We start from the raw sequence: 14,404 nt of genomic DNA, 5'->3' as shown, positions 1-14,404 counted from the left end.
CGACCTCCCCTCTGTTGCCCCCCACAGCCTGACAATGGGACAGCTCTACGAGAAAGAGAAGGATGAGGATGGGTTTTTGTACGTGGCCTACAGTGGAGAGAATACATTTGGATCATAAAGGCCTTCGCTTCAAGATGCTCACTCACTTTTCAACACACACACACAAACCCATCCCATGGCACCCCCACACACACTGTCCCACCCCTCCACATCATCCTTCATGATCTCTGCTGGATGAGCTTGATTGTACTGCTGAGAAACTAGTGGTCGACGGAAGAGCAATTCACATCCCTCACCCACCACCACCTCCCCCACCCCTAGCCTGCATTATTCATGTCATGGATTTGTCTGTATGTTATTAGTATGTCATATTGTATCATTGAAAAATGCTGAGTTAAAGTGCATTAGGGCAATCTGTGCATTAGTCAAATCTGACAGAGAAAAAGTCAAACATTTTGTGTGAATGGTATAATAGTATTATCAGAGATAGTTAATAGCCTTTAAAGCCATTTAATATATCAAGTGGTATGTTTGAAATGTATTAATTTATGAAATGATTTTTGTTGTTCTTCCTTTAAACAGTATATTTAAGAAAATAATGAAAAGGGGAGGTAGCTGGATGACCTAACCAATTAAAAAGCCACATAAAACAATCTCTTGAATGTCCTGCTTCTCTTTATTTGCTTTTGGAGCGGGGAGACGCATTATTCTCAGCATCAGTGAATGAGCTGTACAAACATGAAATAATTACAAGAGGAAGAAAAGAACAATAGCAAAGCAATGATGACAGACAAAAGGAGAGCACAGAGAGTGGATTGGTCCTCTGGAGGAGTGCAGAACACAGGACAGACAGGTAGGAAGGGCTCCATTCACAACAAAGCAGCATTTGTTAAAGGAGGGGAGGAATGTCGAGAGCAACTCTCACACTGGCATCAGCAACCGCAGCCTGGCTACTCAAGATGGTCCAGTGGAAAGATACTAGACGCAGCTCTACAGTACAAATGTTAGCAATGTTAGGAATGCAAAATTATTACTCAATTATTATTTGTTCCTCATTTGTAAAACATTGTTCCAACATTTTCATCAGTAACATTTGTACACAGTTTATAAATAGTTTGTTCATAGTAAATACGCCTTTATCTTTAAAGGTGCTTTAGGCGATGCTGGGTAGCGTCACTTCTGTTGACATTCAAACAAAACAGACGCTTCTTCCTCCCCCTCCCTCCCATGCAATTGAAACTCTCCTAAACAAGCATCTCGTCTGTGATTTGCTGGAACAGTCTGTTATGTTTTTATGGGCTAGGTTTGCACAGGTTGTTTTTGTTGCCGTTTTTGGAGCCTGGGCTGTCCACAGAGATAGCGTTTTTTACAGTGTATTCAGGACACAGGCAGCTAGCGGATGGTGAGGTGATGTTTGCTATAAGTGACAATGTAATAATGTTTTAGCCTAAAAAACGGGTGGTATCGCTTGGAGCACCTTTAATAGGTTTATAAATAGTTTTAAAACTTAATAAATGATGCAGTAATAATTTGTTAATAAGGTAATATTTCCATTAATTAACTGTTGTTAAGGAGTCAGTTGGAATGGGTGTGTTAATGATTAAGAAATTATTTACACCTACATGTAGTCGTGCCTTTATAAAAAATAATGACTTGGCATTTAATTTGATTGACATGTGTAAGTCGCTTTGGATAAAAGTGTCTGCTAAATGAATAAATGTAAATGTAACCTCTATACTAATTTGTAAATGCATTGTGAGGCATAGACATTCTTCACTTTCGATGAGCCCATAATATCCTTAACTAACCACTTGTAACTTGTAACACCCTAACTAATCATTAGTGCATGTGTATGTAAATAATGGAAATATTACTTCATTAACAAATTATTATTGCATCATTTATTAAGTATTAAAAACTATTTATAGACATATTTTAGATATAGGCTTATTTACTATTAACAAACAAATTATAATAACTGTGGACAAATGCTTTACTGATGAGAATTAATGTAGGAACAATAATTTACAAATGAGGAACAAATAATTTAGTAATAGTTTACAAATGCTTAATAGTGTGTAGTTATTATAAAGTGTACCTTTATTTAACCAGGCAATGAAACACATTGAAACTGTTATCTCTTTTTCAAGTGAGCCCTGGCTAAGAGGGCAGCACACAAGAAGGAGGAAAAGGACAGCAAGGACAACAACAACATACAAAAATACAACTGAAACAATATAAAATTTAACAAGAACAGTGATAGAATTGATTTTAAATGACAGGCAAAGTTAAGCTAATATTATAACCGAGGAAAACCTATTTGCTAATTTAATACCATGATCAAGACCCTAGCCATAAGAATTCAATCCTCCCACATGCCATACTATAGCTTCAGTTCATGCAGAAAACACTGACTTGTACTTTGACCATCATAAGAGCCTTATATGTTTTCTTATCATTTTTACTAGTATTTGAACACATTGGAGAGTGATCATTGCTCTGGACCTTATACCCATAAAAAATGATTGTTTTCGGGTCAAATTGCCTTTTAGGAGTGAATTTTTAACACACGACAGGATAAAACTTTGCTCAAAGTATCACCAGGGTCTCTACACATGAACTTGAGCATTGAGAACATTGTTTGTGTAGGCCTACACAGAGTTTACTAAAAGGAAAGGTTTTGAACAACTCACTTTAGCAGTTGGTTTGGCCAGCTTGCCAGTCAAGAAGTGAAGCTTTATTTTTAGTAAACTGTGTACACAAACAATGTTCTCAATGCTCGAGTTCATGTGTAGAGACCCATGTGATACTTCAAGCAAAGTTTCATGTTGTGTCGAGCCTGTGGCCATTTGACCCGAAAACGACAATACGGTCAATCTTAAAAGTGGTGCTTCTTATCTGTCCTAATTATGCTTTTAAACGAAAGCTTGACTTGGGTACATTCACAAAAAGACCCTAGGTTGCATTTTGGCTTTGGAGTTACGCTTTAAAGGAGAAATCTGGAGATTTTTTACATATATCTTAGTTTCTCAAGGTCACCGAGTACTGTCGGTACAAACCACGTCCAAAAACAATCGGTTTTAGCCCGAGTTGTTAGTTCCAACAGCTAAAGCAGCCAGGCAGCTACAGTGAACTCGGGAAACAGAGATCTATGTGAAAAATCGCTGGATTTCTCCTTTAAAGTCTTGTTTGCCATGATGATGATGACCTCTTTATCAGTGAAAGTGTCAGCATTTGACTTGGGGCAGTTGCCTGAGGTCACCCAGCTGCTCCACTGTGCTGTTGTTGGCTGTCCACTCTGGTCCACTCTTCCCACCCCGACTGTGAGTCCCTCTCTGGCTCTCCACGCCTCAGTCTTGTCCTTGAAGTGCATCCGAGAGTGGCCTGGCCTCATGTGTCTCTTGATTGCCCCTTCTCCAGCACATCTGTGTTTGGCCGTGTCCTCGCTTCCCCTCCCGGAGAAAAAAAAAAAAAAAAAAACTTGCTTGGCTTCCAGTCCCAACAACAGCCACCCCCCGACTGCGAGTGTCAGAGGGTCCTAAGCCTTCCCCCAGGCCTGTGGAGGGGGAATCGTTTCGGGTCCTCAGTGGAACTGCAGCAGCTCTCGAGGACTACGCGGCCACAGGGGAAAAACCTGCGTGCGCAGCTGCAGCCAGGCCTGCTGGTACGCTCCGGCTGCCTGCTTGTAATCCCAGTACGTCTGCAGCTCCCTCTCCCTTTTCAAAAGACACAAGAGTTAAGACACGAGTGCAGGCTCTCAGACACCTAGATGGGCTCTTAACTTACAGCTGATTGGATCACTCTCTGGGCAAGTTTCGGATAACGGGGAATTCACAATTGGGGGTGCTTGACTCACCGTTTTCTTTCTTCTTCCATAATGTCTTGATATTTCTCTGATGGTCAATGTAGTCTGACAGCTGCACCACATCTGTAAGGGCTGGCCACTGACCACCACTGACTGACTTTCATTTCCTGTGTCTGCCAGCCACAGTGAAGGGCAAGCTGGCCATTTTATTGCTCTATGATGCTCTGTGTGCACTTCAGTGAGTGAGGCTCTGAGCAGTGAGTTACAGCATCATGAGTCGGTGATAAAGAATCCTGCTATCCGACTCCACATTCCATTTTCATAAAAGCATTTGACAAAACATGAATGGCAGACAGCCTTCTGTTGTCCCCTACATTACATGAAGCACTGAGCTGAGATTGGGGTTGCTATTGGCTGCACCACAGATCTAATCCCACAGCCTGTGAAGCAGAGGTGGAGGGGGTTGTTGTGGGTCTGTATCATATTATGTAGTGTCTGTGTGTGTGTGTGTGATTAAGGGGGGGGGGGATTTGTATAACAAAAGCACTCCTCTGTTCACCAAGCAGGGGATTTTTTTAATACACACACACACACACACACACACACACACACACACACACACACACACACACACACACACACACACACACACACACAGGCTCTCACCTGAGTGAGGAGGGGAGCAGGACATTTGAAGTTGCAGTCACAACAGTTTGAAAAATGTGAAACAGCTCAACCTTTGAGATAAGTGACCTGAATGATACAATAAACAATACAAAGTCAGACAGACAGATACAGCGATTTCAACATTTGAGATTTCTTAGGCAGATAGCAAACAAAAGCATTCTAAGTGTGCAAATCTTGGAATTGGCTGAACGAGCGAAAAAGCACTCAGAAGCAGGCATATGCAGACGGACATAACTCAGTACCTTGCCTGTGGCGTGCCCACAGCTTTCTTGGTCATCCCTTGCTTGTACCCATTTGCAGTGACATCTAGTGGCTGGTTGGGGACAGCACACCAGCTAATTGCTGAAAACAAAAATTAAACACTGCATCTTTAAAAGAGATAAAACACATGGCAATATGGACAAAAATCAGAACAAAATGTAATTGTTGTCCAAGGTGGATGGGCAAAGATACTATGATCATACACTGATGCTTGTCTGAACAGGGATGTTTGAAGAGGAAAAAAGTAAACATGACATGTTCACTAGTCACTGCTGACTAACACATACAGAAGTACAAAATGACATTTTAAGTAAATAGTTGGACTTTTTGTGACTTTATTGCACAAGTTTTGAGGAATTTGATATATGCACAAAGGTTGAATTGTTTGTGGTCAATTGCTTCATATCATATCTGATGGGAGAAACTATTTTTACATTGTAACATCCATTGTTTTCCATTAGCCAAAAGCAGTGGTTCTCAACTGGAATGCCGTGAGGAAAATGAAGGTGTGGTGTGGAATTTTTGTGGAACCCAATGCGTTTTTGTACACTCATGAAATAGGCTAGAGGACTATTTTTAAACGCATCAATGACAGAGCTTCTTACTTAAAAATGTTTTTCGGTAGATTTACGACTTTTCCTTATGTGGCCTTTAGGATACCATAATTGTTACACAATTGTTTGATTTGATGATGCAAAGCTGAGATCCGTCTCACAACACAGTTGTTACAATATGTCACAATTGCTGTTATTGCTATTTCATCATAATCAGTAACCATACGTCAGTATGTTTTGGCGTTTTGGTTAGACCTTTGGTGTGCCTTAGCCCCAAAAAGGTTGTGTACTTATGGCCTACAGGAACTAATTTAACACATACTTCCAAGATATCCAGGAAAAAAGGACACAATCCAAGTTGTTATTAATGGGTGGAATCAGCTGCATAGTTTTGAACGGGCTGAGTCACTTGACTGGGTTTTATTTTCGGATGGTTTCCATTTGGATCAACTGTTTAATGATTAATTTCCAAAGACAAGCCCATTAACAGTTGAAAATATCTGCACTCAACCTGTGGGGCATGTGTGTGTGTGTGTCACCTGCTCCACAGGGTGAAACCCTGCCCTTGTTGCTCTGGTGAGAGTGCTGGGTCTGAGCCTGGCTGTGGGAAAACTCCAGGCTGGACTGCAGGAACTCAGGGGGGTGCATGGAGAAGCCTGCTGGGAGATCGGTCACCTGGGCGCACCTACAGAAAAACAGGAATGACAGCCTGTCACTGCAGAGTTCCACATTTCCCACCATTCACTTCACAAGGGGCTACATTAAGATTCTGGAGGAAAAGATCAGGCAGTCTGCAGAGAGCGACCTGCCCCAATAAGCGTCATTGGACCTATAAACCACACAATGATCCAAAACATACAGCCAAACAAGGCGAGAAATAGTTAACAGAGAACAATATCAACATTTTAGTGTGGCCCAGCCAGAGTACAGACCTCAATCCAAAAAGTGAGCACAAGGCCAGAGTGATGGCAAAGAATCATTCCTGCCTAAAAACCTGGATTTCTGCTCATTGTGGAGTTATGGAGAGGCTTGGTAGGTTTTAAAAGAACAATTTTGAGAGCTGTGATGGCAAATAAAGATGTTTAAATCAACATTAAATCAATATTTGCCAGGGGTACAAATAATTTTGTTCTTAACTGTATCATTTGCATTTGGTCTAGCATGCAGCTACACTCTGCCTCAACTGTACATAAATCACCACATTCAAAAAACATCCGCCTGATTTTGTGGTAAGTATATAGAGAAGAGGTCACAGAATATATCTATGGAATGTTCTCAACCTATTTCATGAGCCTGTATAAAAAACGCATTGGGTTACTCAAAATTACACGGCTCACTGCAAAAAATCCAAACCCCTTCTAGCGTTCATGGGTCATTAACCATGCCCAGGACCTTTTCATATGATACTTCCGTCATTTCTATGTTGATTTTGTAAAGTGGTCACATGTACTGTCTACCAACTACTGTTGCGAACCAAACGCAAGTCTACACAACAGGAGAAAAAACACAGGTTTTCAGGCACTGGCAACAGCAGCTACAGGAAGTATCACGTAAAGAGAACGCCTAATGTTTAACAAATTTCAAGCTCCTTTGTTGCTTAATCTCCACTGTACTTGTCAAAAAGTCAACTTGATCCCTGCAAGGCAAAATCCTCTTGAAAAGTTTGTACAAACTCCAGGATGCATGGGTTAACTGTATAATAAGAATTTAAATGTATAAGAATAAGTCAATATTGTCTTGTTGGCATAGCTCACCGGTTGCACAATGCTCGCTGCATTGCATGCTGGCTATAGGGACACTTCCCAGTGATCACTGCCTTGAAGTAGATCGCCTCCTGAAGGTAATGGCTCAGAAGGGCTCCCTGGAAGCCAAGCACAGCCCAGCGAGCCATTTTGTCACTGCACGACAGGGACAGCGTAGGCTCCCCGCGGCCAGGCTTCACGCGCAACACCCCTATGTTGTGGTATCGGACACCAGGCACCTTCGGATCACAGGCCTCCCCGGGGACGCTCTTGGCGCCAGTTCGGTGGACATCTGTGGCCTGGTGCGCCTTAGCAATGTCGCCCTCTTGTGCGCGAGTCTCTGGAGTCTCTGATGCCTTGGATGGGTCTCCTGCAGGATCCGCCGTTTCCGGTGGTGGAGGAGAACAAGTCCTCATCTCCTCACCAGGTTTTCCAACAACCTGGTGCGTCTCCTGGTCTGTCCTGTGCCGCTTGTTGGCCTGGTCCTCTTGCCACTCTGCTCTGCGTTTCAGGGCTGTCTCTGGTGTATCACTGCCTTCCCCCTCATCATCCTCCAGCCTAACCATTGGGCAAGGCTGTGATGGGCTCTCCATCATTGGAATGATGGATGCATCTCCACCTGTCAGTGGCAGAAGAAATACAATTATGGAGTTTCACCTCTTTATGTACAAAGACTAAATGATTTCCACATGAATTCAAGAGTTACATTTTTAAACCCAGATTAAGTCTCAAAACAGACAGGGATTTCTTCCAACAACTAGATTATAACATTTGAACAGGGCTGACCAAAAGACACTACAAAAACATTTAGCAGACTATTCATTGACACATTTAGAAGGAGTATGGAGGAAGTAGGTGGATGCTTCACGATTGATCAACTGGATGTTTAGAGATATCAGGGAATTGATCAACTGGATGTTTAGAGACCGTATCAGGGGAACTCACAGGGAGTATGACTGGTAAAGAACACAAACGACACTTCAGGATGCACTTTCCACTTGCCCATCTCCTCCGCAGGGCAGAACAGGGCACTGCTCTCTCCCAACACTGCAAGTCGCAGCTGCTCCATCAGGTACCTACAGAGAGGAGTGGAGGTGACTATCACATGGTCAGCAGGGATGGATTACTGCACGGGCCTACCAGGCCCAGGCCCAGGGGCCCTAAAAACCAAGCCTTTGCATGGAATCATTGCCTCAATATCAACAAATCAGGATGTAGGCTATGAATCTGATTGAATTTAGCATTGGCCATCCCCAAAATGCACCAGAATACAGGAAATCACATCAAACAAATTAAAAATGTTCTGGGGGAGGACCCCCAACCCCCCCCTCCCACATATACGACAATTAGTGGGGGCCCCTTAATACATCTGGGCCCAGGGGCCCGAAGGTTCATAATCCGCCCATGATGGTCAGTGCGTATGAAGAACGTTACCAGTGTACAGACTAGCCTACACATTTTCACAAGGAAAATCCGGGAAACTCTGTTTGACTCAAGCAAATATCACTTGAACAACACACACATGAACAAAAGGTTCTCAAGACACATCAGTCTTATATGTTTGCCTGATGTCAGGAGTCACACACCTGACACATCCTCTCCTGGCGATGATCTCAGCATGGCTGTCATTCAATACATCTCCTGTAATGTATTAAAAGCATGATGTCTGTTTACGATAATGAAATAGGCACCAGTTTACTAAATTCTGACTGTTAATCTTTGGGAATTTCATCAAGGAAGGTTGTACAAGACTAATACCCAGACAACTAGGTTATTGATAATGACTGTAATATCCCTGGCTTCTGATAAGAAATAGCCTACCCTTAGGACTCATTGCTGCACGCCCAATGCATTTCGTTCCAGTTCCCAAAGACACAACCTTCAACTCTGTTAGGGGTATAGTATAGTATCGATTGTAAGTAACACATGTTAGATGAGAACAGGGCATGGGCAACTGTAGATGTATATGCTTCTAAGGACAATATAGCGCTACTTAGCTGCATTTCCATTTATAATTAAAACGATTGTTACACACCAATCTTCTCTCCATTAGGGTTATCTCGTACTTCCACTACAGCTGCCAGAAGTGTCCACTCTCTACCTAGTTCAGGCTTTCCTCTTTTAGGCAAGTTACGAAAATGATCGTAACAAAGTCTTGCAATTTTATCCACTGGCCACATAATTCATTTAAACACAAATTACAGTAAATTCACAAACTACTGCTTGTTATGATAAACAATTGAAGAAAGCTTGATATTTAGCCTGCGTCCTGCGTGTTCACAAAACCACCCATGCTCTGTGACGTATCGTGCGTTGATAGGTCAAACTCCGAGAATAATATTGGTTGGTCATCCAAGAACAAAACATGAACCCGCCACCTTGATACTTGCCCTTAGCGTAACGACAACATGCAGAGATGTTTATATACTATTAGTCCCACAGTGATAGTCTTCACTCCCCCCCCCCCCTTCTCTTTTAAAATTATTATTATAGTATTAACTGTACATCAAAGTACTAAACCTTGCTCATCACACCAGTCCTGGCACTCACCAGCAGAGGGAGCTGTGTACCCTACTTCATTTTTCTTTTTCCTGTTCTAATCAAATACCTCAATATCAAAAGTGATAATCTCTTCCTTTGCACAATGACTATGGTCTCCATCCACAACCACAGCATGTCTGCTTATTACAAAATCTGTTGCTGGCTAGTTCTAGAGATTTTAGGCTATTGTGGAAAAAATGCTGTAGCCTAGGCCTAATGTCAGGATGTTTCTAAACTAGGCTAATGACTAGTTTTTATTTTAGCTATATCAAATCAAATGAATGCAACTTATTTGCTGGTGTGAAGTGATCTCTCTTTGCTTTCAAAACTGGGCAGACATTACTTTTATCATTACTGTGTCAGTTCTTTGTGGGGTGTGACTGTCTACAAGCTTTCTGTCTCTTCAGATAGATATATACAATATACTTTATTGATCCCCAAGGGGAAATTCAAGGTCCCAGTTAGGACACCACATACAACAAACACTGTGACTACAACATAAACAGGATGATAAAATAACAAATCCACATGATTAAAAAGAATAAGGATCCATGTGAATGTACTAAGGGTATAAGCATGAGGCGCTTGCAGTGACAGGGCAGGGACTGACCCTGTGATTCAATATGCACTATGCAGTGGTAAGGTGCTCAATGTGGTGTGTGTCATGGTGGTAGTGCAATTTGCACTGTGCAAATAAGTCCAACAGTGCAAGGTTAAAATCGACCAGCAATATATATGGACAATATATAGACCAGCATTAAATATGGACAATATAAGAGAAAAATGCACGCATAGTATAACAGTTATAGTATAATTATATGGACATATACAAAAAAAATAGAAAATTCTTCATGCAAAAATCTTCATGCAACCCCAAGGCTAGTCTGGCAGCTCTGAGCTGATGACCTTTTCCCCCGTATGGTTGGTTACTTTGTTATTTTCTTTTATAAAAGGCAAGTCTCAAAACTTCACTAATCACCATGTTTGAACAATTTTTTGACATTCCTTTGACACACTGATGTTAATATAAAATAATGGTCTATGAATATTTTGTGAGAAAATTCCATGCGCGTGAAACTTTTTGACAGTAGGCCTATTGTTTGTTTTTCTGTAAATGAAACCCAGGCATCCCAGTATCTCGAGACTCCACCCCTAACTCACCTGTGTTTTGGATAAACATGTAGAATAAACCTGTCAACCAACTCTGTATGTCACTGACCTGTATAGCCAGAGGCGAATAAAAGGCAGAGACTGAGAGCTATTAGAACAACATCAAAGGAGAGATTCCTGCCTGTTAGGTGGAGATGGCCTCCAGAACTTCACTCTCCGAGGAGGATTTCTCCTGCCCGGTGTGCTGTGACATCTACCGGGACCCTATCATACTCCTGTGCAGCCACAGCTTTTGTCGAGTCTGTCTGCAGCAGTTCTGGAAACAGAAGGGGATCCGCGAATGTCCCGTGTGCAGGATGAGGTCGTCCAGGTCTGCACCAGCCACTAACCTGGTCTTGAAGAACCTGTGCGAGGCTCTCTTGCAGGAGAGGGGTCAGAGAACTTTGGAGGTGCACTTGAAGCCGGAGGCCCATGGCAAGTTTGCAGTGGGAGCCGAGACGTTGCCCATAAAATCCTTGGGCGGGCCAGAGGCACTGTGCAGCATACACAGCGAGAAACTCAAGCTCTTTTGCCTGGAGGACAAGCAGCCTGTCTGTGTGGTATGCCGCGACTCAAAAAAGCACAATAATCATGCCTTTCAACCTATTGATGAGGCAGCTCTGGATCTCAAGGTGAAAGAATCTTACTACTTAACTGTTTATAATCTAACTCATTTTAATGTAATCCCTTCATCGAAAAGCCAATGAATGAGCAATATAGAACAAGGAAAATGGTCAGGATTTGATGAAAGTGCATTCAAAAGTGTATTTTCTTATGTCCTGACTGCTTGACCTTCATGCCTCATTGGTTATTGTTGATTCTCTTGCTATTTTGGTGACTGAAACTAGGTCATGTTTCTGTGACATGTTTCTGTTTACATATAAGCAAACAGATGACCTGATACAATCATCCAGAAGTAAACAATGACTCTCTCCTTAGGAGGAGATTAAGCACAAACTGAAGCCCTTACAGGAGAATCTAAAGACCTACAGAGAAGCTAAACTGTTGTTTGACCAAACAGCAAAACACATAAAGGTGAGACAAAGGAAAGTTTCAGCCTCTTAAGGAAGGTTGTGTTAAGTAGTAACATCAGTTTTTTCTCATTTATTTCTCCTCCATGTGTTTCTTTGAAGTGTCAGGCCAAAGACGTAGAGAGGCAGATTAAGGAGGAGTTTGAGAGGCTTCATCAGTTTTTACGGGACGAGGAGTCTGCCAGAATGGCTGTGCTGAAGGAGGAAGAGGAGTTCAAAAGCCAGATGATGAAGAAAAAGACAGTGGAGATCAGCAAAGAAATACAGAGTCTCTTAGACATCATTAAGGCTATTGAAAAATATATGGATGGGGAAGACATCACATTCCTTAAGGTAAAGGACATCTTTTATGGATTCTGTGTCATGTATTACTTATACTTTTATGAATGCACTGCAATACAATTCAAACCAAGTGAAAATGCAATTAAAAGTCCATTTTAATCTACACATTACAACTCCTCTGTTTTGCAGAACTACAGTGTCATAATGAAGCAGTGAGTATCCTGCCTCATCCCTATGTTCATATTATACTGAAGCCAAACTTGTGCCAGGCTTAACTCAAGGGTGTCATTCCAGAGTCCCGTTTACACTCCCGGATCCAGAGCCAGTCCCAGAAACACTAGTCAACATGGCAAATTATCTTGGTAACCTGCGGTTCAGAATCTGGGAGAAGATGAAAGACATAGTTCAGTACAGTGAGTAGCTACAAAGTGGGACTGAATGTGTCCGAACATGTTGTATCTTGACCTTTTTGTGTATTCTCTCAAAAATTGTATGACATTGCAGAATTACTGAGTAAACTGACTCTTGACTGACTGACTGGCTCTTACCAGACTGTTAGCAGGGTGAAATCCTCTTTCTGTTTTTCTACACACTCCTAAGTCTCTCCTTCCCCCTTCCACCTTTTCACTCATTCTGTGGTTTCAGGCCCCGTGACTCTAGACCCAAACACAGCTAACCCGTGCATCTTCCTCTCTGAGGATCTGACCACCCTCCGCTACAAGGACAAAGGCCAGCTGCTCCCCGACAACCCGGAGAGGTTTGACTACTGGGAGTTTGTGCTGGGGTCTGAGGGCTTTGCCTCCGGGAGCCACTGCTGGGAAGTGGAGGTGGGGGACAGCACACTTTGGGCCCTGGGGGTGACCAGCGAGTCCGTGCAGCGTAAGGGTGAGGCACTGTTCAAGAGCGCCGTGTGGGGTGTGGGCTACTACAACGGAGAGTACGGGGCCAGCTCCTCCGTGGAGCCCCCGACTCCGCTCACAGTGACCCCCAAGCTCCAGAGGATTCGTGTACAGCTGGACTGGGACAAGGGGTTGGTGGCGTTCTCTGACCCTGTTAGTAACACGCCTCTGCACACGTTCACTCACACCTTCACGGAGAGAGTGTTTCCATACTTCAGTAATTACTGTGAGCTTTGTCCCCTGAAGATCATACCATTGGATGTTTCTGTAGCAATGCAGCCACAATGATAATGTGCTTTAATGTATACTATACTGTCACTGGTAGGTGTGTGAGCTTACAGTACATAATTCATTGATATTCTGGTAATAGCATGATATTGTCACTATTACATTACAGTATATATTCTCCATGTCCTAAACAGTTTTGTAACATCTACAATTTGCAGAAGATTAATTGTACGGATTAAAATTACAATCATGACATGTTGTGAACTAGAGCAGTTTCAATCTTTTGTTGAAACAAATGAAAGGTAGTGGTAACAATATAAAACAGATAATCACATATTACCCATTTGTTTGTTATATAAAAATCATTAAATAGGTCAAATAAGAGGAAATAAACAGACAGAAACAACATAAAAACCGTTATCACAAGGGGACAATGTGTGACAAAGACTTGCTTAATGAAAGTCAAATTGATTTGGTTGGCCTCTGACACTGGCCTTAAAGAGATCAAATCAAATCAAATACATTTTTTTTGTAATGAATTTGATGTGAAGATCAAGGTCATATATGAAATTTCTGTTCTTTTGTTCTGTCAGGGTTTTAATGACATTTTCTGTCTGTAAAAATGCAAAAATTGAACATTGCTTGCAATCTACCAGTGATCATCACTAATTTTCATTAAGAATCTTTCGTCATGATTATGGTGCATGGACCATACACATAGATGTGGCTTACCATACATGACCCACAGGTCACCCTGAATACAACCATACACGTCTCCATAGTGAAAACCATATACGGCTTTATTGAAAACAACCACTTATTGCCCCCTAGTGGATCAACAAAGTATAACTACAAAAAAGTGTTTTTCATGTATAGTAGGCCTGCCTTATGTTTTGAGAATGGTCAAAAATATCTGGTTAAAATAATTGACGGTTATGCAATTCAAATAAACTTTGCTTTTAACAATTTCAAATAAAGTTAATTCAAATAAAGTAAATTTTTAACAGCACAAAGTCTTATCGATATCTGTATTGCGATCCTATGCTACCATTACCCTACTGCACTTGTGGTATAAATACACAATACAAATATCCCTTTCAGTTTGGAAAACCCCAGCCTATTAGGAGAAAAAAACAATACATGCACTTGTATAAACTGTTATGGTAGCTCTACAACAGTTCCCTCCTGCATTTTAGAGTGTACGCGTCATTCATGTCTGAAACAA

General features: G+C 41.9%; 3 protein-coding genes across 6 annotated transcripts in view; 2 read left to right on the top strand and 1 right to left on the bottom strand.

The window, feature by feature from the left end:
• gabarapl2 (GABA(A) receptor-associated protein like 2) overlaps positions 1 to 655 on the top strand; it is a 37,076-nt gene extending 36,421 nt beyond the window's left edge. For both annotated transcript variants that reach the window (XM_042110646.1, XM_042110647.1), the window contains exon 4: positions 28 to 655. In XM_042110646.1, the coding sequence (XP_041966580.1) occupies positions 28 to 118 (91 nt within the window). In that variant the 3' untranslated portion in view covers positions 119 to 655. The remainder of the gene's footprint in view (positions 1 to 27) is intronic.
• A 2,480-nt stretch (positions 656 to 3,135) lies between these two features.
• On the bottom strand, positions 3,136 to 9,334 carry adat1 (adenosine deaminase tRNA specific 1). 2 transcript variants are annotated; one of them, XM_042111269.1, is made up of 9 exons: positions 9,085 to 9,334; positions 8,871 to 8,936; positions 8,636 to 8,690; positions 7,995 to 8,125; positions 7,062 to 7,668; positions 5,847 to 5,992; positions 4,735 to 4,834; positions 4,472 to 4,558; positions 3,136 to 3,716 (listed from the first exon to the last, which is right to left on the bottom strand). In XM_042111269.1, exons 1-9 carry the CDS (start codon positions 9,227 to 9,229, stop codon positions 3,584 to 3,586), a joined length of 1,470 nt encoding a protein of 489 aa, XP_041967203.1. In that variant the 5' UTR covers positions 9,230 to 9,334; the 3' UTR covers positions 3,136 to 3,583. The 2 variants fall into 2 exon arrangements, with proteins under 2 accessions (XP_041967203.1, XP_041967204.1); XM_042111270.1 differs by having other exon boundaries at positions 3,586 to 4,245.
• A 1,480-nt stretch (positions 9,335 to 10,814) lies between these two features.
• LOC121723930 (zinc-binding protein A33-like) lies at positions 10,815 to 13,301 on the top strand. 2 transcript variants are annotated; one of them, XM_042110171.1, is made up of 6 exons: positions 10,815 to 11,371; positions 11,679 to 11,774; positions 11,879 to 12,103; positions 12,242 to 12,264; positions 12,347 to 12,465; positions 12,698 to 13,301. In XM_042110171.1, exons 1-6 carry the CDS (start codon positions 10,895 to 10,897, stop codon positions 13,237 to 13,239), a joined length of 1,482 nt encoding a protein of 493 aa, XP_041966105.1. In that variant the 5' UTR covers positions 10,815 to 10,894; the 3' UTR covers positions 13,240 to 13,301. The 2 variants fall into 2 exon arrangements, with proteins under 2 accessions (XP_041966105.1, XP_041966104.1); XM_042110170.1 differs by having other exon boundaries at positions 10,816 to 11,371; positions 11,873 to 12,103.
• Positions 13,302 to 14,404: the final 1,103 nt, after the last annotated feature.

This window comes from Alosa sapidissima, chromosome 11 (assembly GCF_018492685.1).
Source record: "Alosa sapidissima isolate fAloSap1 chromosome 11, fAloSap1.pri, whole genome shotgun sequence".
NCBI lineage: Eukaryota > Metazoa > Chordata > Actinopteri > Clupeiformes > Clupeidae > Alosa > Alosa sapidissima.
Note: the sequence above shows the minus strand (reverse complement) of the source record. Positions and strands in the feature narration are given on the sequence as shown.